This window comes from Bombina bombina, chromosome 1, assembly GCF_027579735.1.
Source record: "Bombina bombina isolate aBomBom1 chromosome 1, aBomBom1.pri, whole genome shotgun sequence".
NCBI lineage: Eukaryota > Metazoa > Chordata > Amphibia > Anura > Bombinatoridae > Bombina > Bombina bombina.
Genome location: NC_069499.1, coordinates 442,294,744 through 442,315,506, shown reverse-complemented (window position 1 = coordinate 442,315,506; position 20,763 = coordinate 442,294,744). Strand labels below are relative to the sequence as shown.

At 36.5% G+C, this 20,763-nt stretch overlaps 1 protein-coding gene across 1 annotated transcript in view; it reads left to right on the top strand.

Annotated features, from left to right (window-relative positions):
• Nucleotides 1–20,763, top strand: part of LOC128638201 (bile salt export pump-like) — a 192,392-nt gene that overhangs the window by 61,871 nt on the left and 109,758 nt on the right. Inside the window, exons 13-14 of the mRNA XM_053690063.1 lie at nt 7,157–7,360; nt 13,942–14,112. Coding sequence (XP_053546038.1) covers nt 7,157–7,360; nt 13,942–14,112 — 375 coding nt within the window. The remainder of the gene's footprint in view (nt 1–7,156; nt 7,361–13,941; nt 14,113–20,763) is intronic.

Genomic DNA, 20,763 nt, shown 5'->3' with positions numbered 1-20,763 from the left:
TCATTAAGCATTCATATTTATCCAATACAGATTAGAATGGCAGCATTATTCATGGCTAAAGAGCCAAACATTAGAGACAAGTAAATGAATTTACTATTGTATGTATTTCACTATCTATGTGATAATTATTGAATAGTTATATTATCAGAAAGTGGGCCATTAAATATAAAAAACAAGCACATTTTGTGCTATTTGACCACTTAGACTAGAGAAACCATATGAATGTCACTTTTATTTTACCGCATATCACGTTTTAGTGTATAACATACAAGACAAAAAGAGAATTGTCCTCAATAAATATGTAAATGATCGACAAGCACTAATTTGCACTTTCAATGAGAGAGACAAAAATAGTTTACATAAGGGTACATGCATAGGAAATTATTCATCGACCATCTATGTGTGTACACTTAAGTGTTATGTGGCTCTGTATAGTGTGTGCATAATGTCAGTAACATGTGCATAATATCAGTAGTGTACTCATAATGCCAGTAGTGTGTACATAATGTCAGTAGTGTGTAAATAATGTCAGTAGTGTGCACATAATGTTATGTCAGTAGTGTGTACATAATGTCAGTAGTGTGCACATAATGTCAGTAGTGTGTACATAATGTCAGTAGTATGTGCATAATATCAGTAGTGTACTCATAATGCCAGTAGTGTGTACATAATGTCAGTAGTGTATAAATAATGTCAGTAGTGTGCACATAATGTTATGTCAGTAGTGTGCACATAATGTTATGTCAGTAGTGTGCACATAATGTCAGTAGTGTGTGCATAATGTCAGTAGTATGTGCATAATATCAGTAGTGTACTCATAATGCCAGTAGTGTGTACATAATGTCAGTAGTGTATAAATAATGTCAGTAGTGTGCACATAATGTTATGTCAGTAGTGTGTACATAATGTCAGTAGTGTGCACATAATGTCAGTAGTGTGCACATAATGTCAGTAGTGTGCACATTATGTCAGTAGTGTGCACATAATGTCAGTAGTGTATACATAATGCCAGTAGTGTGTACATAATGTCAGTAGTGTATACATAATGTCAGTAGTGTGCCCATAATGTCAGTAGTGTGTACATAATGTAAGTAGTATGTACATAATGTCAGTAGTGTGCTTATAATGTCAGTAGTGTGTACATAATGTCAGTAGTGTGCTTATAATGTCAGTAGTGTATACATAATGTCACTAGTGTGTACATAATGTCAGGACTCAGTAGTGTGCTTATAATGTCAGTAGTGTATACATCGGCCTCTAGTTATGAAGCTCCATACGTACCTGCCTTCGCCGGCCCCAATACGCTCGCCTAAGCTCGCCTCACATCGCCACCATGGACCTGAATATGCTCGCCAAAGTTATCAATAAATCTGTCAAAAAGCCGCGCACCAAGTACGGGGCGATGAGCAGCGGACTGTGATAATTATCAATCATCAATCTCGCTGCTCTTCGGCTTTTTTACAGCTTTATTGATACCCCTGTCACTAAGCACTCACACTATACTATACTGTTCTACCCCCTATACCAGCGCCCCCAGAGCCCCCTGCAACTAAATAAAGTTATTAACCCCTAAACCGCCGCTCCTAGACCCCACCGTAAATTTATTATAGTTGCGGCTGGGTCCGGGAGCGGAGGTTTAGGGGGTAATAAATTTATTTAGTTGCGGCGGTGTAGGGGGGGGACAGATTAGGGGTGTTTAGACTCGGGGTACATGTTAGGGTGTTAGGTGCAGACATCTCCCATAGGAATCAATGGGATATCGGGCAGCAGCGAACATGAGCTTTCGCTATGGTCAGACTGCCATTGATTCCTATGGGATCCGCCGCCTCTAGGGCGGTGGATTGAAATCCAGGTACAGGTAGTTTGATAACTACCAAAAGTAGTCAGTTTGTGCCGAACTTGCATTCGGAACATCTGGAGTGACGTAAGCATCGATCAGTGTGTACATAATGTCAGTAGTATGTGCATAATGTCAGTAGTGTACTCATAATGCCAGTAGTGTGTACATAATGATGTCAGTAGTGTATACACAATGTCAGTAGTATGCACATAATGTCAGTAGTGTGTACATAATTTCAGAAGTGTGTACATAATGTCAGTAGTGTGCTTATAATGTCAGTAGTGTGTACATAATGTCAGTAGTGTGTGCATAATGTCAGTAGTGTGCACATAATGTCAGTAGTGTGTACATAATGTCAGTAGTGTGTGTATAATGTCAGTAGTGTGTACATAGGGCTCCATGTACTTAGTGGCGGGCGGACAGCTTATCAACTCGCAAAGCTGTCTGCCCGCCTTCGCTACACACGGGCAGCGGATCTATTGATCCGCTTGCCCGTATGTATCATTACACACTTATTGGAGTGTGTAATGCCCACCCCTTCATCCGCATGACCAATCGCAGGACTGAAGGGGCTGTCAATCACCAAGAGCGAGCGAGCGAGCTCTCTGTGATTTTCCCTCACCACCTCAGGGGTGGCGTAGGGTGTAAGAAGCAGCGGTCTAATGACTGCTGCTTCTTACATTGCGGGAAGCAGGCTCGCATATGCGAACCTGCCCTGCAAGGGCTCCAGAACAGCTTTCGCTGCTTCATACATGGAGTCCATAATGTCAGTAGTGTGCACATAATGTCAGTAGTGTGTACATAATGTCAGTAGTGTGTGTATAATGTCAGTAGTGTGTACATAATGTTACTAGTGTGCACATAATGTCAGTAGTGTGTACATAATGTTACTAGTTTGCACATAATGTCAGTAGTGTGTACATAATGTCAGTTGTGTGTTCATGATGTCAGTAGTGTGCACATAATGTCAGTAGTGTGCACATAATGTCAGTAGTGTGCACATAATGTCATTAGTGTGCACATAATGTTACTAGTGTGTGTATAATGTCAGTAGTGTGTACATGTCAGTAGTGTGCACATAATGTCAGTATTGTGCACATAATGTCAATAGTGTGCACATGTCATCAGTGTGCACATAATGTTACTAGTGTGTGCATAATGTCAGTAGTGTGCGCATAATGTCAGTAGTGTGCACATCATGTCAGTAGTGTGTACATAATGTTACTAGTGTGTGCATAATATCAGTAGTGTGCGCATAATGTTAGTAGCAGGGATAGGCAAGGTGTCCGTGACTAGCCCTTGCAGTGTCCGCCACAACCTTAGAATATCTTTTCTTTCTGATTAAATAATAGGAATAAAAAAATATGTAGTGTGAATAAAGTTAGTGGCTGCTAGCGATATTGGGTGATAAGTTATAGAATAAATATAGCCTGAGTGAAATACCGGATGTGTGTCTGCTGGTTATAGGGTCAGTGGTATCTGCATCAGTATAATAACACCCAGCACTATATATAATGACACAGTAGTGACACTGACACATGCGTATAGCCAGACAAGGGTTGGTTATAGGGTCAGTGGTATCTGCATCAGTATAATAACATCCAGCACTATATAATGACACAGTAGTGACACTGACACATGGGTATAGCCAGAGGAGGGCTGGTTATAGAATCAGTGGTATCTGCATCTGTTTAATAGCACCCAGCACTATATAATGACACAGTAGTGACACTTAGGGTTGCCACCCGTCGCTTAAAATACAGAACACTTATAAGTTACACATGCTGCATGGTGTGCAGGGAGGAATATGAATAGTGCTGTCCAGACACACAATACATGTTCCTCCCTGCATACCCTGCAGCATGTGTAACTCATAAGTGTTCAGGAAAACATGGCTGAGGTGGCAACCCTAGTGACACTGGCTCATGGGTATAGCCAGAGGAGGGCTAGTTATAGGATCAGTGGTATCTGCATCAGTATAATAACACCAAGCACTATAAAATAATGTTTTTAATTTCAAATGTACCTTGGTGTCCTTCACTAAGGTCTATACTTTGGAAAATGTCTGCCAAAGCCTTTGTCTGTGCCTATCCCTGGTTAGTAGTGTGCACATAATGTCAGTAGTGTGTGTGTATAATGTCAGTAGTGTGTACATAATTTCAGTAGTGTGTGTATAATGTCAGTAGTGTGTACATAATGTCAGTAGTGTGCACATCATGTCAGTAGTGTGTACATAATATTAGTAGTGTGTATATAATGTCAGTAGTGTGAGCATAATGTCAGTAGTGTGCTCATAATGTCAGTAGTGTGCTCATAATGTCAGTAGTGTATACATAATGTCAGTACTGTGCACATTACGTCAGTAGTGTGTCCATAATGTCAGTAGTGTGTACATAATGTCAGTAGTGTGGGTATAATGTCAGTAGTGTGTAAATAATGTTACTAGTGTGCACATAATGTCAGTAGTGTGTACATAATGTCAGTAGTGTGTACATAATGTTACTAGTTTGCACATAATGTCAGTAGTGTGTACATAATATCAGTAGTGTGTACATGATGTCAGTAGTGTGCACATAATGTCAGTAGTGTGCACATAATGTCAATAGTGTGTGCATAATGTAATTAGTGTGCACATAATGTTACTAGTGTGTGTATAATGTCAGTAGTGTGTACATAATGTCAGTAGTGTGTACATAATGTCAGTAGTGTGCACATCATGTCAGTAGTGTGTACATGATGTTACTAGTGTGTGCATAATGTCAGTAGTGTGCACATAATGTCAGTAGTGTGCACATAATGTCAGTAGTGTGTACATAATGTTACTAGTGTGTGCATAATATCAGTAGTGTGCGCATAATGTTAGTAGTGTGTACATAATGTCAGTAGTGTGTGTATAATGTCAGTAGTGTGTACATAATGTCAGTAGTGTGTGTATAATGTCAGTAGTGTGTACATAATGTCAGTATTGTGCACATCATGTCAGTAGTGTGTACATAATGTCAGTAGTGTGTATATAATGTCAGTAGTGTGTACATAATGTCAGTAGTGTGTACATAATGTCAGTAGTTTGTACATAATGTCAGTAGTGTGCGCATAATGTCAGTAGTGTGCTCATAATGTCAGTAGTGTGTGTATAATGTCAGTAGTGTGTACATAATGTCATTAGTGTGTACATAATGTCAGTACTGTGCACATTATGTCAGTAGTGTGTCCATAATGTCAGTAGTGTGCACATAATGTCAGTAGTGTGTACATAATGTCAGTAGTGTGGGTATAATGTCAGTAGTGTGTACATAATGTTAATAGTGTGCACATAATATAAGTAGTGTGTGTAATGTCAGTAGTGTGTACATAATTTCAGTAGTGTGTACATATTGTCAGAAGTGTGTACATAATGTCAGTATTGTGTACATAATGTCAGTAGTGTGTGTATAATATTAGTAGTGTGTACATAATGATACTAGTGTGCACATAATGTCAGTAGTGTGTGTATGTCAGTAGTGTGTGTATAATGTCAGTAGTGTGTTCATAATGTCAGTAGTGTGTACATAATGTCAGTAGTTTGCTCATAATGTCAGTAGTGTGTACATTATGTCAGTAGTGTGTACATAATGCCAGTAGTGTGTACATATTGTCAGAAGTGTGTACATAATGTCAGAATTGTGTACATAATGTCAGTAGTGTGTGTATAATGTCAGTAGTGTGTACATAATATTACTAGTGTGCACATAATGTCAGTAGCGTATGTATGTCAGTAGTGTTTACATAATGTCAGTAGTGTGTGTATAATGTCAATAGTGTGTGTATAATGTCAGTAGTTTGTACATAATGTCAGTAGTGTGTACATAATGTCAGTAGTGTGTACATAATGTCAGTAGTGTGTACATAATGTCAGTAGTGTGTGTATAATGTCAATAGTGTGTGTATAATGTCAGTAGTTTGTACATAATTTCAGTAGTGTGTACATAATGTCAGTAGTGTGCGCATAATGTCAGTAGTGTGTACATAATGTCAGTAGTGTGTACATAATGTCAGTAGTGTGCGCATAATTTCAGTAGTGTGTACATAATTTCAGTAGTGTGTACATAATGTCAGTAGTGTGTACATAATGTCAGTAGTGTGCGCATAATGTCAGTAGTGTGTACATAATGTCAGTAGTGTGTACATAATGTCAGTAGTGTGTACATAATGTCAGTAGTGTGCGCATAATTTCAGTAGTGTGTACATAATTTCAGTAGTGTGTACATAATGTCAGTAGTGTGTACATAATGTCAGTAGTGTGTACATAATGTCAGTAGTGTGTACATAATTTCAGTAGTGTGTACATAATGTCAGTAGTGTGTACATAATGTCAGTAGTGTGTACATAATGTCAGTAGTGTGTACATAATATCAGTAGTGTGTGTATAATGTCAATAGTGTGTGTATAATGTCAGTAGTTTGTACATAATGTCAGTAGTGTGTACATAATGTCAGTAGTGTGTACATAATGTCTGTAGTGTGTACATAATGTCAGTAGTGTGTACATAATGTCACTAATGTGCACATAACGTTACTAGTGTGCGCATAATGTCAGTAGTGTGTGTATAATGTCATTAGTGTGTACAAAATGTCAGTAGTGTGCACATAATAGACTAAGGCATGTGATCTACACCACTCAGTAGAGGCTGCTGACTATGAAAATGATAACTGAATGGAATATACTTGTTGTATAATACAGTCCACTAAAATCACAGGTCTCCATGTCTCCAATCTTCTACACAGTCTTATAAAGAGTGGGTGCTTGAAGCTAGAGCTGAAGATTCCTGAAAAGCCATGAGCTAGATGAAAACAGAAGCACAGGCCACATTATGTGAACACATGTGCAAATAAAGCTTGTGCATGCATATGTGAAATGTACATTTCTGGTTGTTTTATAATTCAGTTAATAAAATAAATGTATAAATTAAAATAATATTGTTTTGAGTTTATATTGATATCAGAATATCATAATGGTGAACTCTGTGCTCAACAGCTATGCACTTGGAACATGGGCCACCCAAATTATTGGACCACTGTTCTTAATTCCTAAATGATTATTATTATTATTTTTATATGTATATGAAATATGTGTACAGGGTGTATGAACTGCTTTGTACATACATAACTATGCTTTTTATTCCGAATGATAAAATTAGCCCCTAGGCCACATGTAAAATATATATTTACCAGTTACATGAAAAGGCTGTTTCCAGGATTTTTATTGTCACTATTCTTTATTAAGGCTTAGTCTTACTAGATACAATAATAATTCTAATATATTCTACAAACATTCCAGGTGACACTAGACGGCCATGATATACGAACTCTCAACATTCAGTGGTTACGCTCTTTGATTGGTGTTGTTGAACAAGAACCTGTGTTATTTGCTACTACGATTGCTGAGAATATCTCCTACGGAAGAGAAGGAATCTCTATGGATGATATTACTCAAGCTGCAAAGGAAGCAAATGCCTACAACTTTATTATGGATTTACCTGAGGTAAAACAAGACACACTTAATGTTATTGTTTCACTGGTGTAGTCTACAAATCAATGACATAAGGAAAGCTAATCAAATGACAAAGCTCATCCAGCTGCTAAGCAGGGACACATGTCAGGTGTAACAAACAGCAATCTTTTTTCCTGGCTAGGCCAACGTCTTCACTAGTGTCAAGTGGAATACAGTTGTCCCATAGTATAACAAGCTGAAATCAATGGAGCAAAAGAACAGAGGGACCATGAGAATCCATAAAAAGTTCAATCTTTATTTATTCCATCAAAAGGCTGTTAAAAGCAATAACAGCAAACCACCTCGTAGTGAACAATGGGCTCTGAAAGCGATCTTACGCGTTTCGGCAGAGAGCCTTATTCATAGATCATGAAGCACCTGTGTAAAACACACCTTAAAAAGGATTTGTGCTTGCTTATTATTGGTTAAAATAAAACACACCCATAGTTACACTGTTTACCTAATTATTTAAACCACAGTAAATAGTACAGATTAACAAAGTTTCTTAGCGCTTCAGCAAATTGTACAAAATTATATAATTTTGCTTGTAAGCTGAAATCAATGTCTGAGAGGCCCCACTTACCAAAATACTCCAACAAAGTACTGGCATTTAAAACATTAACTAAATAGGAGCCAAATATGGATAACTGAACTCTCCCTCAAATGCTTTGACTAGTTATCTAGGCAAATAAACTAGTTAATACTTAAACACAAACTGTGGTTAGGTGTGAAGATCTGAGTAAAATGTATTTACTATTAAATAAATATGGTCAAACAATACAGACAAATATGCAACACTGCACAGGGAAATAATAAGTACAAATTAACTACTGCTAGACTGAGAAATAGATTAAGTAAAAATGAATAATTAAACAATATCTGTAGTGCTGCTTTGATGGGAATGAAGGATATCAGCTGCAGAGAAACAAGGCAAGTTTCCTGACTTCTGATGTAGCAATAACAGAGGAAGAAGATCATGAAGGAGTAATCATAGTCAAACAGTTTGGTACAAACCATCACAAACAAATTAAATGCCAAATCAGCAAACAGAAGCTTAGTCAGATGCAGACCAAAGCCAGTGACATAAATCACAAGAGAGCCTATGTCAGGTCAGGGAGGTCAAAGTAAAAAACCAGGAGTTCAAAAACAGGGAACAAATGCCAGAGTATGAAGGATCTCAACCCACAAGCAACCAGACACTGCATAAAATCAGGAAATATAAAGGTTACTGCAATGAAGGCTGTTTAGCTGGTCCTAGGGCTCCTTAAGGGCATGGTACGCCATCAAGGACCAGTAAATACAGTAGATTTACTAATAAAATAAAAAATGGTTAGAACACGAGTGATAATGTGGTTTCAAACAATGAATACAACAGAAAATAAAAAGTGAATCACCATATAACCACCACTGTTACAAATTAAAATACTTATATTTGTAGAAGTGGAGATGGGTAGCAAAAGTCAACATAAAATATCCTTCAGGTGTCTTTCAAAGAGGTATTCTTAATAAAAAGAGAAAACAAGTCTCATAGCATATAACTGTGTATGAAAATATTAGTTATATTGAAGCAATGGAATACTCACATCTTCCAGAGCTATAATCCAGCTCTGAGATATAGAGTGATATAACAAACCCACTGGCAAGAAGCAGGATCAGATGCTTCAAATAACAATTTATTGAAATATATAAAATACAATAAAAATAGGCACTACAGTCACTCAGGGTATAGCACACAATTCAGAGGATGCAGTTTAAGGACATACCATTTTCTAAGCCTGAATCAACATGTTGGGGTATATTTATGAAGCAGCGGATGCTGCTTATTCCGTGCGTGCCTTCTGGCTCGCCGAAAATCTAAATTAAGAAGTAGCAGTCTTAAGACCGCTGCTCCTTAACTTGTTCGCCACCTCTGAGGTGATGGACAGCAATCATCCCGATCGGATACGGTCGGAATGATTGACAGCCCTAATAGCGGCCAATTGGCCACAAATGTGCAGGGGGCATCATTGCACAAGCATTTCACTAGAATAGGTAACTAGCAGGGGTGTCAATCAGCCTGATCGTATAGGATCGAGCCGATTGAAGACTGCAGCCTCAGAGGCAGCGGACAAATTATATCTTTAGAGCGCTGCTTCATAACTACTGTTTCCGATGAGCCTGAAGGCTTGCATGGAAACAGGGACATCAAGCTCCATACGGAGCTTGATAATTCGGCCCCTTAGTCTGAACTTCAAGTGAGTAGCAGATTTTTTTCTGACAAATTTCAAAGTTATGTCCATATCCAACGAAGGATACTAAGAGAGTTAATCAAATTTGATAGTAGAAATAAATTAGAAAGTTGTTGAACAATGGGAGAAACATTTTAGGTTTCATGTCCCTGCAAAATAGGTCTAAAACGTTTAATGTTTATTGTGCAAAAACATTGCACTTAATCTTTTTGGCATTTTAATGGACATGAAATACTAAATATGTTCTAAATAGAATTATTAATTTAAGGCTAAGAGTAGCCGGACAATAAAATTCAAATTATTGTTGAAAAAAAAGTGTAAAGTTGTAGTGTTCATAAAGCATCATCCTTATTGAGGCCAATTAGGGACAGGTATAAATATCTCACTAGAGTGTGTAACTAATGACTGTGTGACATATAAGTCTGTAGTCTACAGTTCCACTTTAAAAGAATTTTGAAAGCCCAACATTTTAAGCATTAAATAACAGGAAAAGAAGACCAAATAAATAGGATTTTTCTTTTTTTTTACTATGCATAATTAAATATTTTATGTTATAATCTCAACAATTGGAAGCTTACATGTAACTGTAGTTTTTGCTAGTTTTCAGTGTATAAGTAAATAAATAAATAAAGCAGTCTATGGAAAAGGGAGCTGCAATTCAGAAAATAGTACTAATTATTGTTTTGTGCATTTGATTGTAGGTTGTTAGAGTCTCATAACAACTTACTTAAAGGGACACTGAACCCAAATTTTTTTTCTTTCTTGATTCAGATAGAGCATGCATTTTTAAGCAACTTTATAATTTACTCCTATTATCAATTTTTCTTCATTCTCTTGCTATCTTTATAAAAAAAAGAAGGCATCTAAGCTTTTTTTTGGTTTAGAACTCTAGACAGCACTTTTCTTTTGGTGGATGAATTTATCCACCAATCAGCAAGGACAACCAAGGTTGTTCACCAAAAATGGGCAGGCATCTAAAGTTACATTCTTGCATGTCAAATAAAGATACCAAGAGAATGAAGAAAATTTGATAATAGGAGTAAATTAGAAAGTTGTTTAAAATGTCATGCATTATCTGAATCACAAAAGAAAAAAAAATGTGGGTTCAGTGTCCCTTTAAAGACATGTGCAATTAACCCTTTCCAATTATTTTGTGTTATTTAGATATAACTTCCAAACACAACTAAGAAACAATCATGATTGTTTAAATTTGAAAAAAGACCCCCCCCACTCAAAAAATTAAATTAAAAAAATCCAAAAGCTTGACTATCCCACAAAACGCTAGTTTCAATACCATTAAAAAATAGGTTTTAATATGATGAGAATAGATTGCTACCCAGGAACAGCTAATCTAACTGTGCAAACTTGAAGAAGTAATGAAAAAAGGAAGGGTTATATTATATGTGTCACAGGTGCTAGACTACTGGTTTGTATTCCTTATTAGTTAGTAGTACCGCTAATGTGTTAGTAATAAACCAGTAATAAACCAGTTACTATACTGAAGCTATAAATCTGAGTTAACTAACTGCTAACCCCGTTCCTAGTGTTGCCACCTTGGCCATGTGTTCCTGGACACTTATGAGTCACACATGTTGTAGGGTTTGCAGAGGGGAACATGAATAGCATTCCTGGAAAGCACATGAATACTGATCCTGGACAGCACTATTCATGTTCCTCCCTGCACACACTGCAGCATGTGTAACTCATAACATAAGTGTCCAGGAAAACATGGCCGAAGTGGCAACCCTACCCGTTCCTAGTTAGAGGTTACTTTGTGCCAATAGGGTTCTTAGTTATAGGCTTCAGCCAAGTTTACTTAGGAAACGTAGAAGGTCTGATGAATGCAAAATGTATAAACAATTTTTATCTGGCAGTGGTAAGCAAACATTTTGAAATATTGTAGTTTCAGTTTTCAAGATGATTCAGCATTCATAGATTAGCACCTATAGATTAGTAACAAAATATAAATATTTTGCAAGCATTACAATAATTCTATTTTATCTATAAGTTGATAGTGGGTTTAGTTTAGGTTTCCCAGGTCATGGCTCTATCACAATATCACAGACTTCAGTTATTATTTTAATAAAACCAGACTTCACTGATGGTGTTGTTAGTATATAATATCATTTTATTATATCTAAAATAGACAAAACATACAAAGGAGGAGAGGTGGATTTATGTTTTAGGAAATTCCATGAAATTCATTTTGGTGTATATGACAGTAAGGATACAAAGGCAAGACACATATTGTTAGTAGCCAGACAAGAGTATGTGCATAAATAAATGTAGCTTAATAAAAAAAGAAAAGTTAGGTACATGAAGAACAGTTCTAGTTGCCTTGACTCAATGGCTCCCAGTTCTCAAATCTGAAAATGCTCACGACAGATTTTACAAGGCTAACCTTGCTACATATATGTCCCTAAATAGCTTTAGTAGATAAAAGCAAAATAATACACTGTATACTAACATAAAGGGATACTAAACAGTATGAGATTATATTATAAAATGGTTCATTATGTGTAGTTAAAAATCTTTGCTATATACTTTTATTATTTATTTTGTACCATTTTTATGTAATTTAATTCTGAAAATTGTTGTTTTTCTAAATTCCACTGAGTAATGGGCACCTTCATGTTTGAACGCTGCTTATTTGTTTCCCCTGCTGAAGACAATTAAGGACAGATATAAAACAGGCAATAAACAAAACTGCCCAAACTAGGCAGTGTGGAACATAGGGTAATCTAAAAGGGATTCCACACCTCTATATTTACACAAACAGAGGTAAATACAACATAAGTTTAAACATGGTTTTCACAAGAGTAATTTATAGAAACTAAACTTTTATAATTATATTTTCAATATTTAAACAACTATTATAATTCTAAAAATACATCTACATATTATTCTAAGGCTAATCTTTGCTTTAAATTCATAATTATGTCTAGCATGTATTTACTATTTAAAGGGACATAAAACCCCAAAAATGTATTTCATGATTTAGGTAAAACATACAATTTTAAACAACTTTCCAGTTTACTTCTATTATCAACTTTGTTTCATTCTCTTGGTATCATTTGTTGAAGGAGCAGCAATGCACTACTGGTTTCTAACTGAACACATGACATTGTATATATGCAGCTACCAATCAGCAGCTAGAACCTAGGTTCTTTGCTGCTCCTGAGCTTTCCTAGATAAACCTTTCAGCAAAGGATAACAAGAGAAGGAAGCAAATTAAATAATAGAAGTAAATTGGAAAGTTGTTTAAAATTGTATGCTTTGCCTAAATCATGAATGACTAATTATGACTTTACTGTCCCTTTAACATCGCTTAATGACCATGATTAGCCTTGTTGTCTGCAGAATCAAGTCTGGATTGACTCCTTCAAATATAGCAAGTGGTGGCTATTGAAAATCAATTGCAGCAAATAAGTTGATTTGCTTTAAAATATTTAGACTTGGCTGATATGTTATTCTATAGCAACAGAAATGTCATGTTTGTGGTCCCTTTATGTTGTAACTTTGTTCAAGAATTAACAAATGAGTTTAGTCTTCTAGTTCTGCAAATATAGATTTACTTCTCATTGGATTATTTCTGAAGTTTTGCTCTCTCATCACCTTATCGAACCTCAAAGCTGGCATTAAAGAGATATAAATTTTAAAATGAAAATCTACATGAATGCCTTGTCCAGTAGACATATTAACAAAATGATCACTGTTTTTACTCTGTATGTACATTTACTACAGTATGTTCACCCTCACTCATACATTGTATCTGTTCAGAGAGTGACGATGACACTCAGCAGTGACTGATGCAATAAAAACATTCTCAGAAGAAACTGTGTTTGAATGTAGGCGCATGGGCTTATTACTCCATACATGGTAAAAGCTATCGCTGTAATTACTTTTGCGAGAAGTGTATTGCAAAAATAATTACATCGAAAATAGTCATGTGCCTTTCACTTAAAGGGGTATTAAACAGTGCTCCTTTAGTAAAAACAAATATGCTAAATCAAAGTAAACATGAAAAGAAAAAAAATGTGTAATGAACAGCAAACAACTTACTTATTTTCTTGAAAAATGAGCAGTTAGAAATTCTCAGTGTAGACACTGACCACAACTTGATAAGGGAGCAGACATGTTGGTAACTTAGGTTGCATTCTGCCTCTTCTGAGCATAGTCAGTATCTGACTTCCTGTCTCTCTAGCTTTCCCTGAATAGTACTCCAGCTCCATCAAATAAAACTTCCAGCAAGGTTCATAGTAATTAGAGTCAGCTATAACAAAAGTATTATAACATGATAGAGCCCTTTGTTTACAACTAATGTTCTCATATTATTTTTTCCAGAAATTTAACACCCTTGTTGGAGGGGGCGGAGGGCAGATGAGTGGAGGTCAGAAACAAAGAATTGCCATTGCCCGAGCTCTGATCCGGAATCCCAAAATCCTCCTCCTTGATATGGCTACATCGGCCTTGGATAATGAGAGTGAGGCTGTGGTGCAAGAAGCTCTTAATAAGGTTGACTAATATAGAAGATAGATATTCTTTTATAACTGGCAAAAATGACTGAAACATGATGTGATTAAAGAAAAACAAAATATGTATAATTTAAAAGTAGTAAATCAGACTGGTAGAGAACTATTAGCCATTTTGGGAATGATTACATGTTAATCTATTCCTGTAGCTCTGACATAAATTATATATGATTATGTATGTATGTTCATTTCATATTAAATAGAGGATAGAACATGGATATCAAGAAAGCTCTAAAGAATGGTTAGATCATGCTATTTACACAAACATGGGAGATTTTGTTAAAATTGCTGTGGCGAACAGCAATATACATTGGAATTCTCTGTATGCTGACATTTAAAAGGAAAATTAGATTTTTTTTCTTCTGTAAAAAGAAACATTGAACTAAGTTCATTGCCCATAAAATTCCTAAATAGAAAAAAAAAAACTAAAAAGTTTAGTTTTTCCACTACCCCTCTACTACCCCTGACTTCCTACATACAGCACAGTGATTCTTTGATAAGTGCAGGAGCTTATATCCATCCCTAACAGGAAACTGTAAGGGACATAAAATCTACATCTACAGTACATCACTCAAGAATCTTTACAAGGGATGTGTCCATGGACTACAAAACAATGCACATTTTGATAACAAATGATTAATGCTTTCTGGCGCATTTTTAAAATGAATGTCTCTAAGTAAGACAAAGTAAGACATACAATTCTTTGGTACATCATTGAAAGTTAGTTAAGTAGTTGAGGACAAATATAGGAAAGTCTCTGGGGTAATAGAGAGGAGACCCTAACTTAAATTGACATACTTAATTAAGATTGAATTGGTTAAGATATGAGATAATTAGCAATGTAAAATTAATAACTTAAGAGCAATAACAGTGATTTAGAACCTATAGGCAAGTGACCAACTAAATTGCTTGTTAAAGGGACATGAAACCCCAATTTTGTCTTTCATGATTGAGGTAGAACAACATAAGAGTTAACTGTTACTTCAATTATCACATTATCTTCATTCTCTTGGTATCCTTTGTTGATGGAGCAGTAATGCACTACTGGGAGCTAACGGAACACATTGGGTGAGCTAATGACAAGAGGCATATATGTGCAACCACCAATCAGCAGCTAGCTCCCAGTAGTGCATTGCTACTCCTCAGCTTACCTAGGTATGCTTTCCCACAAAGAATACCAAGAGAACAAAGAAAATTAGAGAATAGAAGTAAATTAGAAAGTTGTTTAAAATTGCATGTAAGTTTAATTTACTTTACTGTCCCTTTAGTATGATTTTGTCAAATAAAAAGCTTCTTAATATGCTACAATACAATAGGCTTGTATATTGATCTGTCGCCTTCATTTCTGTCCTATTAATATTTCTCTATAGAGAAAATTGTTAATGCGGTATTAAAGGGACATGGCAATTAAAATGAAACTCATGATTCAGACAGTGTGTGCAAGTTTAACAACAATTTAAATTTACTTCTGTTTTCAAAATGTGTTCTCTTGATATTCTTTGTTCAGGAGAATACTTGGGTAGGCTCACGTGCATGTTTACAACAGCGTTTGCCACAATGCTAAATTTTGATGCAAACGCTGCTGCCATACAATGCTCAAGGCATGTGTACACTACTGAGCCTACCTAGGTATATTCTTCAGCAAAGGATTACAAAAGAACAAAGTCAGTTTTATATTTGGCATGTTTTTTAAAAAAAAAATATATATATATTGTATTTGCATGCTATATCTGAATTATGAAAGATTAATTTTGACTTTCATGTCCATTAAATGAATCAAATTTCCAATTATGGTCCAAATTTCTAATAGCACTTTAAAAAGAATGAAAACAGATATATCCAAACCACATAATCATTACGAAGATTCTTTTCGAAGCACTAAAAAATCAGTAGCAGCTCCTATCTTATCTTTTCAATCAGCTATCTTTATCTCTAAACCTTTTGTGTAATCTCTTGATAGCAAGATGCATTGAATAGCCATGACTTTTCTTAGGCTGTTTGCCAATTAGATTTACTAAAGATTGTAAAATCTAATCTTCTATCAAGTCAGCAGGGATGGAAATGCCACATTTCCTTCTGTGTCATAATAAATCCAGAGGTTAATATTTTATCTTGATCTTTTGCAAATACCTATAAAATAATTTTGTAAACGTTGCCCTCTAATATCAAATTATCCTTAGTTTACCTCACAAATAAATGATTTGCAGTAAAACATAATAAATGTGTTCATTTTACATTTAAAGGTAGCTGACAAAATATGACCAGAACCATAAACATGTTTTTATTTCCAGTTCTAGCGATGAAGTTGTTTATTTTTGTTAATATTATCTATACTTCCTACAGCAATATTTACTGCAGCATTTAATAATTTAAAGATAATCCATTTCTCCCTTATAAACCATTACTCACCTCAGGTTTCCATCACACAGAAAAAATACAAAGGGACAGGGTAGTCTCCATTTGCTGCTTAAACTCATTTAGTATTTCCAGGTTTCAAACATACATAATAATGAAAATATATCACTGAGCAAAAACAAATTAAGACCCCCCTAATATAAATAATGTTTAATATTGTGTTAATAAGTAATAATTATAGTAATCCACTCATGATAGCACGTTTTGTTTTCCTACAGAAATCTCAAGTTGCCTCTATAGCCAAGAATTTTGACTAATGTAAAGGTTTTGTTGCAGCCATTTCAGGGCAAGATTACATACGCGGCATCGCCCGCAAAAGCCGGCAACACTGTTTTTTACGTGTTTTTGGTATCACATATACGGTGTATCATACAAGTTACGCGCGTATATTTTACCCGTCGCCGGCATTTTTTACTCCCAAAAACTAACATAGAACTGGCGTCGCCATTCGGTTTCCAATATTCAGCGCATGGACTTACGCGCGCCGAATTAAGAAAATCTACTCCATTTTCATCTCGCCACACATAGGCAGACGCAGCAACCCTTGCACTGACTACAAAAGCAACGTAACTCCATGTAAAACTTAACAAACACATACATTTAAGCAGCATCTCAAATACCACAGGCTAAATAAAATATTTAAAATGCAGTCATAAGGGTAAAGGAAATACTTGTAAACAATTTAATACACTCCAGCAGGTAAAGTGGATCATTGGGAACAAATTATAAAAATCAATATTTCTCCTCTGCAATTGTGTCAAACCGATCACAAACAGCACAACATCTCACCTGCAGCATTAAAACACCTGACAATGCACACCCTATCAGTAAGATCAGTATTATATACACCCATGTGTCAATTTATATTGTATGTGAGATACATTGATTTACATCTTATAAGTGAATATTACTATATGTACCCTTCATACACAACTATGTTGATGTGAGTTATAGCACAAGAATATGTCATAAACATGATAATATTCCCTGTTTTTTATTGCCATTTCAACACAGGTCATTTTAAATGTTTAAACAATATTAGTGTAATAAAACACACCTCACATGGATGTGTATGACAAACAATTACATGGTAAATAACAGAGGACAAGGTTTATGGTGAACTATAATAATATTATTATTTTTTTTGGCTTCTTGGATGAGGGAGCTGAGGTGCCTGTAGTGGATTGCCTTGTTCTCCTTGTTCTAGCAGATTCTGGTGTTTCTGCTGGTATGCTGCTCATAAATGATAGGCTGGAGGCAGTGTTCTGCTGGTGTGTAAAGTGCACAACCAACACATCCAAAATTTGATTTTGCTCTATCCATCTATTGTCCATCTGCATCTGCATATCAGACATAATTCACATAATCTGTGACTGGTTTTGAACACTTGCACTTAACGATGCTGCAATGTCCATCTACAGCTCTATGCTACAACTGTGTAACCTCTCTTGGTCTCTGAAGAATCTCTCTTGGCCTCTTTGTAAGCTCTCAGTAGTGCTTCTGATGAGCCTCCTCTGGGTTGTAATGTATTCCTCAACCAGGGGAGAATACAATGCATCCACAGACTGTTGACCAACAGGGATGGCAGTTGTTTTGATGGCCACGATGTTGGAGAAGAGGTGACGCTGGCGTATGTTCTTCTGGTGCTTGAGATGGCAGGTGCAGCTGTATCTTCTGGTGCTTGAGGTGGCAGGTGCAGCTGTATCTTCTGGTGCTTGAGGGGCAGGTGCAGCTGTATCTTCTGCAGCTTGAGGGGCAGGTGCAGCTGTAGCTTCTGCTGCTTGAGGAGCAGTGCAGTTTCTGCTGTATTTCCATCTTCAGATGGTGGAACTCGTTCAAGGGAAGAGGATGGTAGAGCTCGTCCCAGTGAATAAGATGATGGAGCTCTCATAGATGATTGCTATTCCCACTGATGACCAGTGTGTGACCACTCAGCCTCTACAATAGGCACCTCCTGTGACATAGTCTGTGGGTAATATCCATGACTGACATGAGACTGTGATTGTGTTGTGGGTGGTGTAAATACATGTACCTTTGTGCCTGTCTTGGCTCCCCCTCAAAACCAAAGGGAGGATATTCCTCTGGCCAGGAATGTTGCCAGGGGTCATATGGCAATGTCGGTGGCATCACTCCTGGGTCCTCAACTGAAGCCATCCAACCATGCTCATGCCTGGGAGCACACTGTTCGTGTGGTTGCCTGAAGACTGGTGGTGGGGTGGTTGTGGGGGTGGCATCGCTGTTTGTATCCTTGTGACAGGAGGTTCTGTGGAGGAGTTAAAGGATGAGAGGGATTAGTACAATTAGATATATGTCCATGTGGTCATACAATGTACATTGATACATGCTAGAGTCTATACTGATTCACATGTCAAACTATAACATGCATGTGCACATTGTGAGTTGGTCTATGAGGGACTTGAATATGAGCAGTATACAGGGATGTGTTTCATACAATAGTTATGTGTACATGTCAATGATGAAATAATGTGTTCTTTAATTGACACTATGGTCACACAATTTACTTTAGCTTGACCTAGGTACAGAACCTGCTTTATTGAGCTAAATGTATTGGGATGGCTATAGTGTCCATTTAATGAAAACTCTACATGTGGCTTGTGGCCTGTGGTACTCTGAGGCATGTTAGTGTTGCACTATTCCACCTCACATCATGAATTGCATTGTGTTATGTAGCAGTAATTTCAAGTATAATTGTAATCCTAAAAACAGTGCATTAAAAACACCAGAGGGCGCTAGTATAACTAAAAATGATCACCAAATATAAAGAATGTTAAAAAACAAATAAAAATTAGTTGATTCAAATGGATAATGGCACCTCATTAAAACGAATGTCCCAGTGTAAAAGTCCACTATATAATGTACAGTCTTTTGATTTGACCAAAAAGTTCAACATTCTTCTTAACCGTCAGCAATGGACTCTCCCTAATGGCAGAGCCAAATTCCTTCTTCTCACGGATAGAAGCCAATCTGTGCAGGTTTAAACACAAACAAGAGCGGCCATTGTGTGTATCCACAGCCTCAATAAACCCCATACAGCAGTATTCTATTTCCAGGGTACTCACACTTTCGCAGAGCACACCAGTGTGCTTGTGGAAATAGACTGGTTATCAGAGCAAACCAGCTTGCTCCCTACGGTATGCCTCTCCTTACAGGTGTGGATGAAGACTGACCCACTGGCTCCTCACAGCATATCAGGATAACAGAACTTCACTTAGCAGCGGCTTGGTAATGAGAACCTCACTGTCAAGGAATGGCAGACAATGATAAAAAACAACTCTTTAATCATTAGTAAAACCAAAATCCTTACAATACAAGTAGGTGGACAATGTGTAACAATGATATTTGCTACGCGTTTCTCGGCTCACTTGGCCGTTTCCTCAGGCATAATAAACACATACTTTTAGCCCGGCTATATAATGCCGCTCATTACCAAACCTTAACTGTTCCCTCCCCTTCCCTTTACTGAGGGGTGTGTACAGGCTGTCCAATGAGTGAATGTCATTCTCAAGCCCACAAGTTGTTATCATATTAACACTACCTTTCACCTAATATACATATAACATAATATATCCATCATGTCCCTACATATGCCAAACGGAATGTTAATACAAACATAGCATATTATAATTAAAAGTTACATTTGCTCCAATCGCTAATCCACCTGCTTTCACACAGCCAATCTATATTTATAATTAGCGTGTGTTTACTCTACCTCTATACGATTACTAGAGCAGGTGTATGTATTTGGCTTTTGTTGCAAGCATTATAGTTCATATTGACAATACGAGAACAGGACTGTCAACCCTGATATACCTCGGCCGTAAAAACATATATTCATCTCCAAAGCACAACCAGATAGATGATTAAACCAAATATATAGTAAAATATATATAGACCATCCAATCAAACGACATTCTAATATTTAAGTGTATTGATCATATATAAATGTTCCTATAAGCTGCTAAGCTATTAGTCTTAAATTAGGAGTTATTACATCCTCAACCTATATCACAATCTAACCATTATAAATGGTTGTGTCTAAACAGTAATACGGATGAAAGTACATGGTGCCTACTTTATAAGTGAGACTAAGAAATAGGATATGCTCATATGCCATTTGCTGCTCAAGTTTGTTTAACCACTTTTTATAATTATGTTTATGCGGTGATACCGATTTTTAAAAATATGATGCACAGACTGC